Source organism: Thunnus thynnus, chromosome 10, assembly GCF_963924715.1.
Source record: "Thunnus thynnus chromosome 10, fThuThy2.1, whole genome shotgun sequence".
Taxonomy (NCBI): Eukaryota; Metazoa; Chordata; class Actinopteri; order Scombriformes; family Scombridae; genus Thunnus; species Thunnus thynnus.
In genome coordinates, this window is record NC_089526.1 from 9888627 (window position 1) to 9902728 (window position 14102).

The following is a 14102-nucleotide window of genomic DNA, read 5'->3' on the forward strand; positions in this document are numbered from 1 at the left end:
CTTCAATGTGGACACAGCTCTTTCTAAAAATGATCCAAAACAGCTTGTAGTTTTCACACATAAACAGCATTTTCAGATTCAGCCAGTTTGCTATATGGACATAGTCTCAGCAGCCACCCACTCGCCTAGCCTCTGATATTAGTATAGGTTTGAGATAATCATGTATGTTTTTGCCATCTTTGGAGTGATGAAATATTAGCTTGTTGGAAACCTATTTTGTTCTCTATTACCTACACATAAACTGTCCTTCCATGTTTATAAAAGGTCCCAGAGAGCGTAGAAGAGTTGATTTGGCATCAGGCAAATCAAGACACAGAAGTAATTAGACAAACTTTTGCCAGCCAGAGACAGCTGTTAATAGAGTGTAATGGGCCCCAGCAGGAGGTATCTGTTATTTATGGACTGTTAGATTTCACTATTAGTAAAAGGTGAGACACAGCCGATGTGTGCAGGGGAGCTATGTTGTGTGGTCGTCTCTGGAGAGACGGAGAAAAAATCCTCTTATGTGGGCTGAGTCACTAGGTGTGATGTTATGTTGTGTTATCTCTTTTTCTGTCACACTCTTTTTCTCATTTTCTTCCCGCTTTCTTCCTTCACTCCTGCTCCCCCACCACTACCACCCAGGCCGGTAGAGAGTGACAACACCCTGAGGATCAAAAACGAGAAGACGCGCTCGCTGTTGCTGTTCACCAATGTGACAGAGAAACACTTTGGCAACTACACCTGCTTTGCCTCGAACCGTCTGGGGGCTTCCAACGCCAGCATGCTGCTTTTTCGTAAGTTATCACACAGAACAACATGCAGCCGCACGCACACAGTGACACAGTGTGCATGTATGCAAACCCTGGCTTTCAAAAATACACAAATGCACTGACATTTGTCTCGTGTAACTATCAATCAAACATGCAAGAGCTTGAACAGACGCACATTCGAGACACACAAAACGATACAGACGCAATGACACACTGTTTTTCCCTCTTCTCATTTTTGCTCTGCCCACAGCACAGCATTTTCTCAGCCCTCTCCTCCCTCCTTCTCCCCATTTTCATTATTCTCCGCCCCATTAAAGCTTTGCTTGCCTATATTACCATCTCTCTCTCTCTTTCGTTCATGCTCTTACCCTCCATCTCTCGTCCGTACGCATTCCTGCATGCACACACATGCAAGCACACACAGACGGTTGCTCTGCTCTGTCCCGTTACCCAAGAAGTTGTCATTTCTCTCCAAGCCCAATTCACATTAACCGTCCCCAATGAGCGATTTCCTACCCTTCCATTTCCCCTCTCCCTCCCTCCCCCCCCTTTAGTGCATTCGGCATTACCATCTTAAGTGAGTCCTTCATCTATCCCCTTTCTTCTTTCATTCCTTTACCCATTATCTCGGCCAGTCTCCCTTCAATGACTCACTCTACCGTCAGACCCATACATCTTCCTGCTCTCATTTTCCACCACCGCTGCCACTTCTGTCAGCCTATCTCTCCATCATCTGTCCTTCTGCCTCCTCTTTCCTTCCTAATCTCCTCCTGCCATCATTAGAACACAACAAACCCCCTTGCTGTTCTGGACCGGGCACGGAAAATCGGACCATAATCTGATACTTTTGTGGCATTTCTATTCATATACTGTCCCTCACTGTCATTGCCTCCCCTGACTTCATTTCCCGGTTTTTGTATCCCTCTGTTCTCCATTTTAAAGTTGCCACATGTAGCATTTTAATATCAACAACCCACAATCACATCGAAATTGGCACATTATTGTCTCAACCAATGAGCCCATTACTGAGACCACTGGCAGCATGGATTAGCTTTTACTCTACACTGTTATATTATACATAAAACTGCCCAGTGGCCCACTGGTACAAAAAAAGGAAGAGAGAAGGTTAATTAAGGTTTCTTGTAATTGTCCTTTGGAGCATGATGTAATTTCCATATCCAAATAAGATATTCTTGATGGTATATTGGATAATATTGAATAAGATAATATTGATTTTTGTTTTGCTTTCTGGAGAACCATTCTCAGGTCATCACTCCAGCATTTAATGGCTTTGTGACTTGGGATCAACCACGTTAATAAAGAAATTAAATAGACCATGCACACGGGGAAAATCCTGACGTGTCAAACATAGGTGTAACTAATAATATTAATTGATTAACAGGCTGTATTCCATTTAGGTGTTCCAGTGCCAGGGTGCCTGTATTTGCATGTGGGCTCTGGAGCTTGGCTTTCTGACACACCTTAAGGGAAGAGAGCCATCATTAATGTTATTAGTTTCACCTGTGCTTTACGAGTAAAAACGTCAGCCTTGGTCTATAATATGTTGACTCCCACATTTCATGGTTTTGTACCTTGAGATGAACCTGTTACAGAATTAAGAAATTCAATAAAACTTTCTCATGGTGGATATTTTAATGTTTTGAACACAAGTGTAACTAATAACATTAATATTGGCTGCAGTCCATTTAGGTGTTTCAGTGCCAGGATGCTGTTACTGTGCATCCTGGCTCACTGGCTTTGCTTTCTGGCACACTTAAATGGAACAGAGCCATTATTAACATTATTAGTTTCACAGTGTGACAAGTCAAAATATCAGAGCCAGAAACTGTTCCAAAAGATGTGAGAGGACGATGCAAACATCACATGGAAAAACCTTAGCAACAACCTTGGCAACAAAGGCTGCAGAATGGATGGCTGTTTGTGAGCATGTGTGAGGAGGTGACGTCAGCTTGTTGGCAAGATAGAAAAAAACTGTTGCAAATTAATCGTTCAGGGCAGGTAGCATTTCTACATATGTTAACCTCAAGTTATAGAACTTTGACCATGTTAAACATGGATATCCAACATCATAACAATGTATAAATAACAGAAAACTACTGAAACATAATAGTCAAGTTTAAGTACAGAATTGTCTTAAATGGGGTCTAAATGCATTTTGATATGATGTGATGAGATACAATATGATTTATTTATGGATTACAGACACAAAAATAAAATCCAAGGGATAACATGTTAAAGTGAAAACACTTATTTCCAACATGGTCCCCAGCTGTTAAAGGACAAAGAAACATAAAGAAGCACAATACATTCAATGTAAAACTAACAATAAAATCCTGAAATCCAAATCCAAAAACACATCACCACAATTTAAATTTTAAAAAAATAATTTAAAAAAAGAATACACCCACATGAACCCAAATACAACAACACAAGGGCATTTTGATAGCTAGAGTAAATATGTCATTATGATTTTCATCATATAAAAAAGGATTGTGGATATTGAAAGCCCACCCCCAAAAACAACACTATAGAGAACAGTTGCAGATGGTTGGGTATAAAGCTGTTGGATTATGGAGAATGTAGTTCTAACTTTAAGAAACATTATCATTATCGCAAAACACAAGCTAACTTTTAATTGTTTGCAATAATTATACCAAGGTATAAGAATTAATTTAGGTAATTAATTGAGATATCTGTAAATGATTACACAAGCTACACAAACAGAGACCATTTACATCTGGCAGTGTTTGTAGCTTTCTGTGTGTTTTTAACTTTTCTTTCCCTCCTCTCTTCTTTTTGGTCCTTTTGTCTTTGTGCAGGACCGGGGGCCATACAGGGGCGAGGAACCGGTTTACAAGCAGGGATGAGCGTCGGCATCTGTGTTTGGGTTTCCCTCTCCACTATTCTTCTGCTGAAGGTGTAAAGATCGAGCTTCAACTGGAATTGTCCCTAAACGTCCCTGAAAGCCCCCCCCCTCTCCCTCCCTCCCTCCCTCACTCCCCCTCTGCGGAAGGAAGAAGGAAATGAAATTCTTTAATTACGAACCCATCACTGTGAACAAAAAGAATATGCATTATTCCAGGAGCCATTGAATCATTGCATCAAACACACGACCACATCACCCCCACCCCTCCCTAAAACCCCAGCACCCTCAATTCAATTTCGAGGTCAACTCATCATCATCATCATCATCATCTCTTCTCCTCTCTCTCACACACACACTTACAGTCTGTCTCTCTCTTTCAGTCTCCCAGAATGCCTTGCAGATTTGTCTGACTTGGTACTTCCGCTCTCACATTGTTTCCCCCTCATTATTACCACTGGGCTGATGTTGATAGAGAGTGTATATTAATGATTATTGTGTCAGTGATCAATGAGAAAATAGACAATGAGAGAATAGCTAACAACTGGACGATCATTTATGTAATATTCTACATAGACTAATGACTGACCTACAATGTTTGCCTTATGGAAATGATTCATATAAATCACAGTATTATGGTGGATGAAATGATAGTTATAATGTAATACTGGCGGTCATGTGACCTTTTGAAAATTGTCCAACTGGTGGCCATGTGAACCCTTTGATCACACACACAGACACCTTCACACACACACACGTATGGCTTTTTAATTTTAACCGTGTAGCAGTGAACCTGCTATGAATGATGTCAAAATGTATAAAAAAAAAAGGTGGGTGGTGTCGGCATCCGTCTTAACTCCCCCCTTGTGTAATTTGGGGGGGATTTATACCAAGGTTGCGCATGTAGACCCCCTCACTACCCAAACCTTTTTATCCCCCACTCCCCTCTGTTCAACGTGCTCTGTCTGTTCGCATCGCTATAGTGTTCTCTGCTCCGTGTCAACCCCCCCCCCCAGCCCCCTTCTTCCTACCCAGTGTAAATATATGCAGTACAGAGGCCACGCCAGCGACCTCAAGTTGCCTGGCGCTGAACGACATCTCCCACCTGCCTCAACTATGCTCCAGTCTTCTGAAGCAGCAAGAGACTGTCCAGTGACAACAATATCTTCTGTTTCAAAGCTGCAGCTCCATCCTCTTTGTCGCTTGTTGATAGCATGTACCGGTTAGAGATGTTCCTGTTGTGAGTCCATACTCCCCACACTCCCTCCTTCCCTCCCTCCCTCCCCGCACTGTGTCTGTTTTACTCTGCAAGGTTACCTGCTTTTACTTTTTTGGTGTTAATAATACTACCGATGATGATGATGTTAATAAGTATTTGAATAACTATGAATAGTAATTCCATGTGAGAAAAAAAAGTGAACAAAATCTGATGGTAATGAGCCGTGCGTGGGAAAATAATTTTTGTACTTAACTCTTGAGAAGTCACACACATTGAACAACTACAGCGAAAAAACAAACAAAAAAAAGATGTAAAGTTTTCGATGTGCTCTATTTTGCCATGACAAGCTTTTTAAAAACACATTTGAAACAGTCTGAGGGATTATGTCATCCGAGTCCAGAAGCAGTGAATGATGATGTAATTTATAATTTGTAACAGTTTATGTATTGGACTTTTTTGTCATGCTGTGAACTGCATTACACACACATATACAGCATATTTGTCCACTTATCATAGTGTCTCTCTACGACCAGCTAGATAAATGATTTGGAACCATGTCAATCTCTGGTCGTGGGCATAAGTCGGTTCTTGTCCGGCCGGGCCACAGGCAGATAAAGATGTAATTAGCCATTACCTGTGGCTGGCTAAGTGAAGGAGCCCGGGCTCCACCTGTCCCTCCTGCCAGCCAGCGATGGCCCCCATAAATCAAGCTCAATCCTGCCACTGACAGGAATCCTCTTCAAGGACAACCTTGCCTCGGTGCACCAGTACTCCCTCCAATGTGTACCTGTGACATGCAGGCATGGGCACTACAAAACCCCCATGGCACAATTATCCAGCCACTTCCCCCACACAGCACAAACAGTGGGAGGTAAGCCCGTATTTCAATACAGTGGCACTCATTTCTCCGCTGAAACACTGTTTCACTAACATGCAGCGACTATATGCAAATTTGCCACAACAAGCCTGCACGGAGAGATGAGTTTATCCCAGCTGAACCCTGACTACTGCAGCCTTAAAGGGGAGTTACTCAGTATTGAATCAGTTGTCTGAATGTGTTTTGTTTGATTTTGTTTCAAACCAGCAATAACCCCTAACTCTACTGTGCAAGAGGTATCAGATATGGTTAAAGCCGTGGTGTAATATCTGAAAAATTGCCATTAACAAGATATATCAAATAAGTCTGTTGTTGTACTTTTACTGTGTACAGTACTCTGAAATGATTGTGAAGCTCTGTTTAAATGGCCCTTAATCTAAAACACTACATGTTGTACTCAAAAAGTCTTGCCCTCTGCAATGTAGTCGGGTTGTCTGTGTTACAGAACACACACTGTTTGTGCATGCATCTTGTTGCTCCAAAAATAATGACGGATTCCATTTCAAGCACAAGAGCAGGTCGTTTGGTCAGTGCTTCTTTTTTCTGTCTCACTTTTTCATCCTCTCAGTATCGCTGTCTTTTATGTTGTTTTTCTCTGTTTCACACTCACATACTGTACATTGTTCCATGTCAGCATCCCACTGGATTTGTCAGTGGCATATAACATCTGTATGTACATAATCTGTCCTTGATGAAGAAAAAGAACAAAAAACAGAAGAAAAGATCAAAAAAAAAACACGGACAAAAAACATTCTGTCATGTTTCTCAATGTGGGTTTGAAAAAAGCACGTTAATGTTCGTGTATGGGTGGATTTTGAAAAAAAAAAAAAAAACAAGCTAACATTGTATGTTTTGTTCAGGTTTATGGGTAAAGGGTCCAGATGAAGGGGAACTCGGGCAATATGACTTGAAATCGTGGGGTGGTGATAAACAGAATGTGGGAATTTGTACAAACAAGCAGCAAAAGAACATGTTTTCACGGGTCATGATGTATGTAAATCACTCACACTTCTGGTGCCAGAGAGGAGGACTGAAGAGGGTGTGGGCAAGGAGGCAGCAGTTCCCCTGAGTGCACATACATGAGGGTAGATGAGGATGCTTTTGAGAGAGCAACTGGTCCGGTGGGCCTGTGGGAGGATACCCTGACAATGCAAATCCAAAAGCTGAGGGCCACAGGGAGATGGGATGACACTAACCAGACAGTGAACTCTCCATTTAGGGGAAGGAGACAGACAAGCACTCATATTGCATTTCCAAACTTGAGCACTGTGGTCTTTCCCAGGGGAGGGTGTACCACACACACTATTTATGGTTGCACTATGTAATATGAATAGCATTAACATAGCCTTGATCACAAACACAGTCTGGCCTACTTCAAGTGTATAAATAACACCCCAGCCGGGGTTCAGTGAGTTTACAGTGATATAAACGAGACATTTGCTCGGCCCCTAATTACATCCGGTGCACCCTGATGAGAAAGTGTTGATTGGCTCATGCAGCTGAAGGTTACAATGATCTGTTTACAGAGTCTTTGTTAATAAGGTGTCATGAAACAGTTGTTTGGATCTCACAAAATAGCACGTTGTGCCAGTTTACAGTGCATTGCTTTTTGCACTTTGATAGCTATATTTTTGTTTGTTTTCTTGTTCCTGATGAGATTTAATTAATGGGTTTGCATGTGTGAAAGCTGGAAATTGAGGTGAATTGATATAGTTGTAAATGAATGGCACTTTTTTATTTTTTTATTGATTGTTAACATATCAGCGCAGTGGTATGAAATGGATTTTAGGAACAGGGTTTGTAAAATACTGAAATACAGTTTCAGAGCACTGTGCCTTTGCTGAGAAGAGTCAGGTAATTAAGCTCTTTAGGGTGTAGGGACAGATACCGCACATTGTCTCTGAACTGTTGCAGTGAAATAGTGAAATTATTAAGGTGCTTTAAAGCCAGGACTGCGTAAGCCCAGTTTGAATGTACTTTCTTACTGTTCTTTCTTTGTTTTATATATGGCAGGCTCTCGCTGGAGCCTTTCCTACAACACCTTTGCTACATAGAACAGGTCCTGGACAGACTTTCAATTCAGAATGCAATGGTTAATCAATACATTCGACTGAATGGCTTTGGAATAGAGCAATTTCTCCCCAGCCTGCCTTACCAGGTCGCCAGAAGCTGAATTGATCAAGTGTCTATAGACCAGCCTTAGAACAGAGAGCATAATTCATCATGCCTGATACAAGACACCCCTAATTGCGCATCGATTTTAAGCCCTTCTCTGAAACTATTTGGGCAAGCTGTAATATCAGTTCAGTAAACTATGTGTTCAGAGCTATGGTTCGGATCCAGGGAATGAAGAATTAATCATTTGCTTTTATTTTCAATTCAATTCAGGCTGGTATTCGCTGCTTGTTTCTCTACATAATATAGTGCTAACCATATAAACTCACCGGGCTTTCACACTGTATGTGCAATTTGGAGGGTGCTGTTACATAACGTTACATTATATGTTACTATTGATGACAGAGATGTAACCTGAATCATTTTGCAGTTGCCGATGTCAGCAGCTATTGATACTGTGTATCTAGAGGCTTATGCTTGTATGTAAAATACACAAAGATAAGGTATGAGACCGCAGTGCAATGGTAAGAAATTATGTTAAAGATTATAATTTAACAATGTTAGAAACTGCAGATGTTACAGCACCAGAGTCAGTCTACCAAAAGGATATGCCACGCAGAGTGACGATTATATATGAATGATTATCATTGTTCTACATCCACTGCTTGCATCCTTTACAGCAAAGCACGTCTAATTCCCATATATTATCCTAATTATCCATTGTTTACCAACTATCTACAGGCTCATTCAGTTCTCATGGGTAAAGTCAATGTTGCAAGTCTATTAAGGCCCAGTACTTTTCCATTACCACAGCTAATGAGTGCATTAGTAGCTTATACAGCATGCTAGACAGGACGGTGATGACGAAACACGCTTCACACAAGCATGCTTCAGGTGTTCAGAATGACATCAGTTTTGTTAATCACACAGATAGATAGATAGATAGATAGATAGATAGATAGATAGATAGATAGATAGATAGATAGATAGATAGATAGACAGATAGATAGACACTTTTATTTTCCTTAAGCATCATTCATTCAGGTGTTCTATATATACAGATGGGTGACAAATTAAAGGAAAAACCTGAATAAATGAGTGAAGAAACATAACAAATGCAGATGCTTCCACACAGGTGCATTGCATGGTACAATTAAGCAATTAACATCCAATCATGCTCTGTGGTATGTATAAAAATGCTGAGCAGGCCCAGCTGATTCTAATTTTGTATCAAGATGGCAAGAGGAAAAGATCTAAGTGACTTTGAAAGAGGGTTCATTGCTGGGGTACGGATGGCAGGAGCTTCAGTCACAAAGACTGCTCAACTGGCTTGTGTTTCAATAGGAACAGTAACTAAAGTGATATCTGCATTTAGATCTATGGGAAAGACATCAGTAAATAGGGTCAGAAATCGTGGTCGACAGTGCACATTTGATGACCGTGTTGCTTGGGCGTTAGTGCGATATTTAAGGAAAAACAGAAGAGCAACTCTTCCCCAGGTGACTGAGAATGTCAATGCATGACGTGATCAGACTGAGTCAGCAAGAACAGTCCGTCGACAATTACATAGAGAGGGATGTTATGCTAGGGTTGCAGTACATAAACCCATCATTACAAAGATGAAAGCACATTTGAGAGTTCAGTGGTGCAAAACACATAGGCGCAGATTAAAAGGGATATGGTGAGATGAGTCACCATATTCTCGACAAGTGAGTGAGTGCATGTGTGGCGTACACCAAGAGAACAGTACAGGCCTGAATGCTTGACCCCTACAGTGAGGAGATCGGGTGCTTCTTTTATGCTGTGGGGGGCATTTTGCTGGCATGGTTTGGGTCCACTTGTCCCCTTAGAGGGAAGGGTCACTGCAAATCAATACAAAGTTGTTCTGAGTGATCACCTTTATCCTATGATGAAACATTTCTATCCTGATGGGAGTGGTCTCTTCCAGGATGACAATGCCCCCATCCATAGGGCACGAGGGGTCACTGAATGGTTTGATGAGTATGAAAATGATGTGAATCATATGCTATGACCTTCACAGTCACCAGATCTCAACCCAATTGAAAACCTTTAGAAGATTTTGGACAGACATGTTAGACAGCACTCACCACCACCATCATCAAAACACCAAATGAGGGAATATCTTTTGGAAGAATGGTGTTTCATCCCTTTAGAAGAGTTCCAGAGACTTGTAGAGTCAATGCCAAAGTGCATTGAAGCTGTTCTGGCAGCACCCGGTGGCCCAACACCTTACTGATACACTTTATGTTCTGCCATTAATTATGTAATGTAATGTATAATGTATTTAAAAACCGCAGCTTGCAGCAAAGATGTTGGGCAACAAAGCTGCCAGCCTCGCCCTCTTCCTCACTGCGACCACAGATGGTGTCTTGTCAATCACTAACCTCTCTAAGAACAGGAGCGTCTGGCTAATTAACAGCGAGCTGCATTCCACCAGTTGAGCAACAGCAATGCTCACACAGCCCAAGCAACACAATGGAAGCATTTCGCCCACCACATCTCCCCTAGTCATTAAGTCGCCTACCACACATCTCCAACATAGAAAGAGTCCCATTACTTGGCCCCTCTGAATCACCAGCCCACGCCTGGCATTTTCCTTGTCAATCAACCAAGGGGTAAATATTGGTTGTGGTGCTGAGAGCTGACAGGGGAAACTCGGATTTCTTTCACAAGTGACAGCACCAACTAGTGTTTTTGTGCTGATTTATATTGCAGTTATGAGACGGTAGGGGATGCTGGGGATGCGGTGGAGTCACCAATGCAGGCTACAAGTGTCTTATTACCGTGTAAGGTGCGCTTGAGGCTGGAATACATGACAGGATGTATGATAGGGACTGGTCATGTGCTGTGTGCCTCAAGAGGGCAATAAAAGTGAACTGACTGCAGGATCCCACATTGCAGAGTAATGGAAAATGTCTCATTTGGAAACTAATAACAAATTTTACCAGAAGAGAACTCACCGTGTATAATTGAGGGAATGAGTTGGCTTAGGTTAGTGTCGAATGTGGAACCAATTTCTCTTGCCTTCTTTCCTTCTTGCTCTCTCCCTCTTTCTTTCTCTCCTCTCACACACACACACACACATTTAGTTTCCTTCATCCTTCCTCTCCCTGTCCTGCAACTGCTTTTTTTATTGTCAGTATGTGTGTTTGTGTGTGTGTGTGTGTGTGTGTGTGTGGAGATTATCTGTAAAATTTCTGCCCTCCCACCCCTCAGTACTCCACGTTTGCCCACTCTGATGTCGCTGATATAAATGGTGTGCTTGTGTGTGTATGTGTGCGTCTATGTGTAAGTGTGTATTGAGCTCCACAATGAACATTAGTAATTCAAGGGGTCTTACATTCCAGCATCTAACAGTACGTGTGCATCCATGTGCATGTGATCCTCTGATCTGCACAGGGCAGGGATGTTTGGTAAATTCATAACGCCGACCTGGATTACAGGCATTTGTTACATTTTTCAAGATCTCATCAATGTAAACACACAAGACAGAGAAAAAAAAAATCACCAAAAGGAACAAAACATTTGTCTTCCACCCTGACAGATGTTCAGTGCTGTGAAGCGATGATTGTACTTCTTTTTGATTCATTTAGTTGCTGAACTTGTCTTCTTTGACTTTTATTTTGGAGTGTGTCTTTTTTTTTTCTTTTTTTTTTTTTTTTCAAAATCCATGAAGTGAAGTTAAAAATGATATCAAGTGGAGGGAGATAAAAAAAATAAAAATCAGTTTTGTTTTTAACAGAACTCATTGTGTGTGGTTTGTGTTGCTGGAAGCGTGGTTCTTTGTTAGCCCCTGTGGTTAGAAAGAAGGCGAGGTCAAGCGAGCTGCTTCAGCTTGCTTTTTCCTTCCTGCTGCGTAAACAGCCTCTGGTTGTGGACTTGTCTCAGAGATTTTTATTTTAAATATCTGCATGCTCAGTTTGACACAGAATACCTATTTCATATCAAATTGCTTTACAAGTTACAAACGATATAAATGTTATTACAATTGTTATCATTCATGATAGAATTGATTTAATTAAGAAATAATTGTTAAGTAGTTTGTCAGGGTCTGTTTTGATTAAAACTGGCTGTCATTATGTTGTCAGTGTTCATTTCTAGTTACAGGGGTCTAGTTAGAAATTAGAGGCCATACACACTGGAGGCAGCTCTCCACTTGCGCTCCTCTTGTCTATGACAAACATCTGTGTCTCCTTATCCTCAGCTTCAACACAGTTCCACATATTCAGACGTTAATTGTCAAACAAGTCGATAATGGCTTTTCGGAGCTAATCTGCTTTAATCAATTGTAATTAGATAATTTAAGCAGCGTTCCCTTTGTTTAAATCTGTCCAGGAAGGATGACAGGAAAAACTATCAAGTTGTATTCTATTCAAATTTGTGTGAAATGACATTTAAACAATAGTTTCTGTATGGTAGTTTTGACAAAAGCTTTATTGGAAGTTTTGTAGATTTCCCACCAAAAAAGAGATCAATGTGAAATAAGACAAGTAGATATTTAAGAATACATATGTACTGAAGACACTTCAGGTGTCCTGTGGCTTCAATAACTCTAGACTTTGCATTAGCCCACATATTTTAAATATGCTATTTGATAAGTAGATAAGGCTGGTACATAGTAGAAAGGAGATATGTATGATTTGAAAAGGTAACACTGACTTTAACTTATATTATGACCAAAAATGAGGAAGTGTTGTCATTTTGAAAGACAATTTGAGACTGAAAAGTAAAAGGTTGTTGAGAAATACCAGTCATGTAATTATTACTTCACCAAGTTTGCAAATTTTTGGCTGTCAGACTCATTTTTTGTATGCTCTCTTATTAATGTTTTAAAATGGGACTTTATTGTTTCCTTCAGGCCACTGTCAGCTTAGTTTTTTTATGTTCTTTGGCTCCAAAAAAGGCAAAGTAATGCATTACATCATGTCCCTTTAAGTCACTGTTTTCACTGAGTGGATATTATTCAGTTCAGTTCAGAGACTTTTTTTTTTCCTTCAAGACAAACTCTTCAAAGGTTTTAAACTTCTGTTTCTTGCTGTGATAATGATGATAACACCTACTGTAGCACCACAAGTTTTCCCCTCATATGATACAGATCGGAATTCATTACACTGTAGCTCATTAGGCCAGTCAGCAAAATATTACATACATATTTACATAACAAGAACTTTGTACTATATCAACAGTTTCAGTGATATGCTAATCCAATAAACATGTTTACTTTGCATTTCATTGTATAAAGGTTTATTCGTTTTTACTAGAGAGTTATGATTTGTTTTAAGTTACATTTCTATTAAACCTGTAAATTAGTGAAAATTGTTTCTCAGATAAAAGGCTGTAAACAGAAATGTTAAGAAGCTTTTTACTAAAATATTACCTTTGTTTCATTTCACCAGTAATATGTAATTTCTCAAAACTGAATGATCATTCAAAGAGCTTCGGCAATACTGTACAGTAAAAGAGAAACCTGTAGAAAGACCTGTGGAACAATGTCAGCAGCAGTTTCTCCCCGTTGAACTGTGGTTTCCGTCAGCATGCAGAACAAGGGCCTAATTGTTTGCTAAGACACTGACATATGTAATTTTCTCACCTTGACAGTCTCTGAGATTCAGGTTTCTGTTGAAGCATGACCTATTAATCAACCATCATCTCTAACCATAGAGTACAAACAAAAACAAAAAAAAAAAAAACAAGCTGACACCATCACATTTTTCGCACAGCGAGTTTCAAACTCAAGAGTGCATGAGAAATTATTTCACCACTCAAGCTTGGAGTGGAGAACAACAGCAGCATGGCAAAATTGCCCCACCTGTGTTTGCTTCTTTTGTTGACATGCCAAGTACCAGGTCAGTCTGAATACAAGTCAGCCATAATAATAAAAAATAAGCAACAGTTTTTACAAAGCCACAAATTGGCTTTGTAAAAACTGTTACTCACAGGTCATTTTTCAGTATTGTACGATCTCTGGTTAGCTTGTATTTTCTTCAAAATATTAAAATGCTTGTTATCTCACTTTGGAGAGAACATTATAAAATGTACAATATGTTGTTATAATAATATAATGTTGATGCAATCAATCACAACAGTACATTATGGGAAAATGTAGGAATTAAAGCTACAATCTCGCCGCTGCTCTCCTTTTGATAAATAAGAGCAGAACATAGAAAGCCGCAAGTCTATTTTGGGGCCATATTTTTTACATTGGTGGGTCGTCATTGTCGTCTGCACTCCAGC

The 14102-nt window shown here is 40.3% G+C and overlaps 1 protein-coding gene across 1 annotated transcript in view; it reads left to right on the forward strand.

Annotated features, from left to right (window-relative positions):
* The window catches only part of iglon5 (IgLON family member 5), a 102565-nt gene extending 93036 nt beyond the window's left edge, over nt 1-9529 (forward strand). Inside the window, exons 7-8 of the mRNA XM_067600867.1 lie at nt 625-776; nt 3593-9529. Of these exons, the coding sequence (XP_067456968.1) occupies nt 625-776; nt 3593-3696 (256 nt within the window). The 3' untranslated portion in view covers nt 3697-9529. The remainder of the gene's footprint in view (nt 1-624; nt 777-3592) is intronic.
* Nucleotides 9530-14102: the final 4573 nt, after the last annotated feature.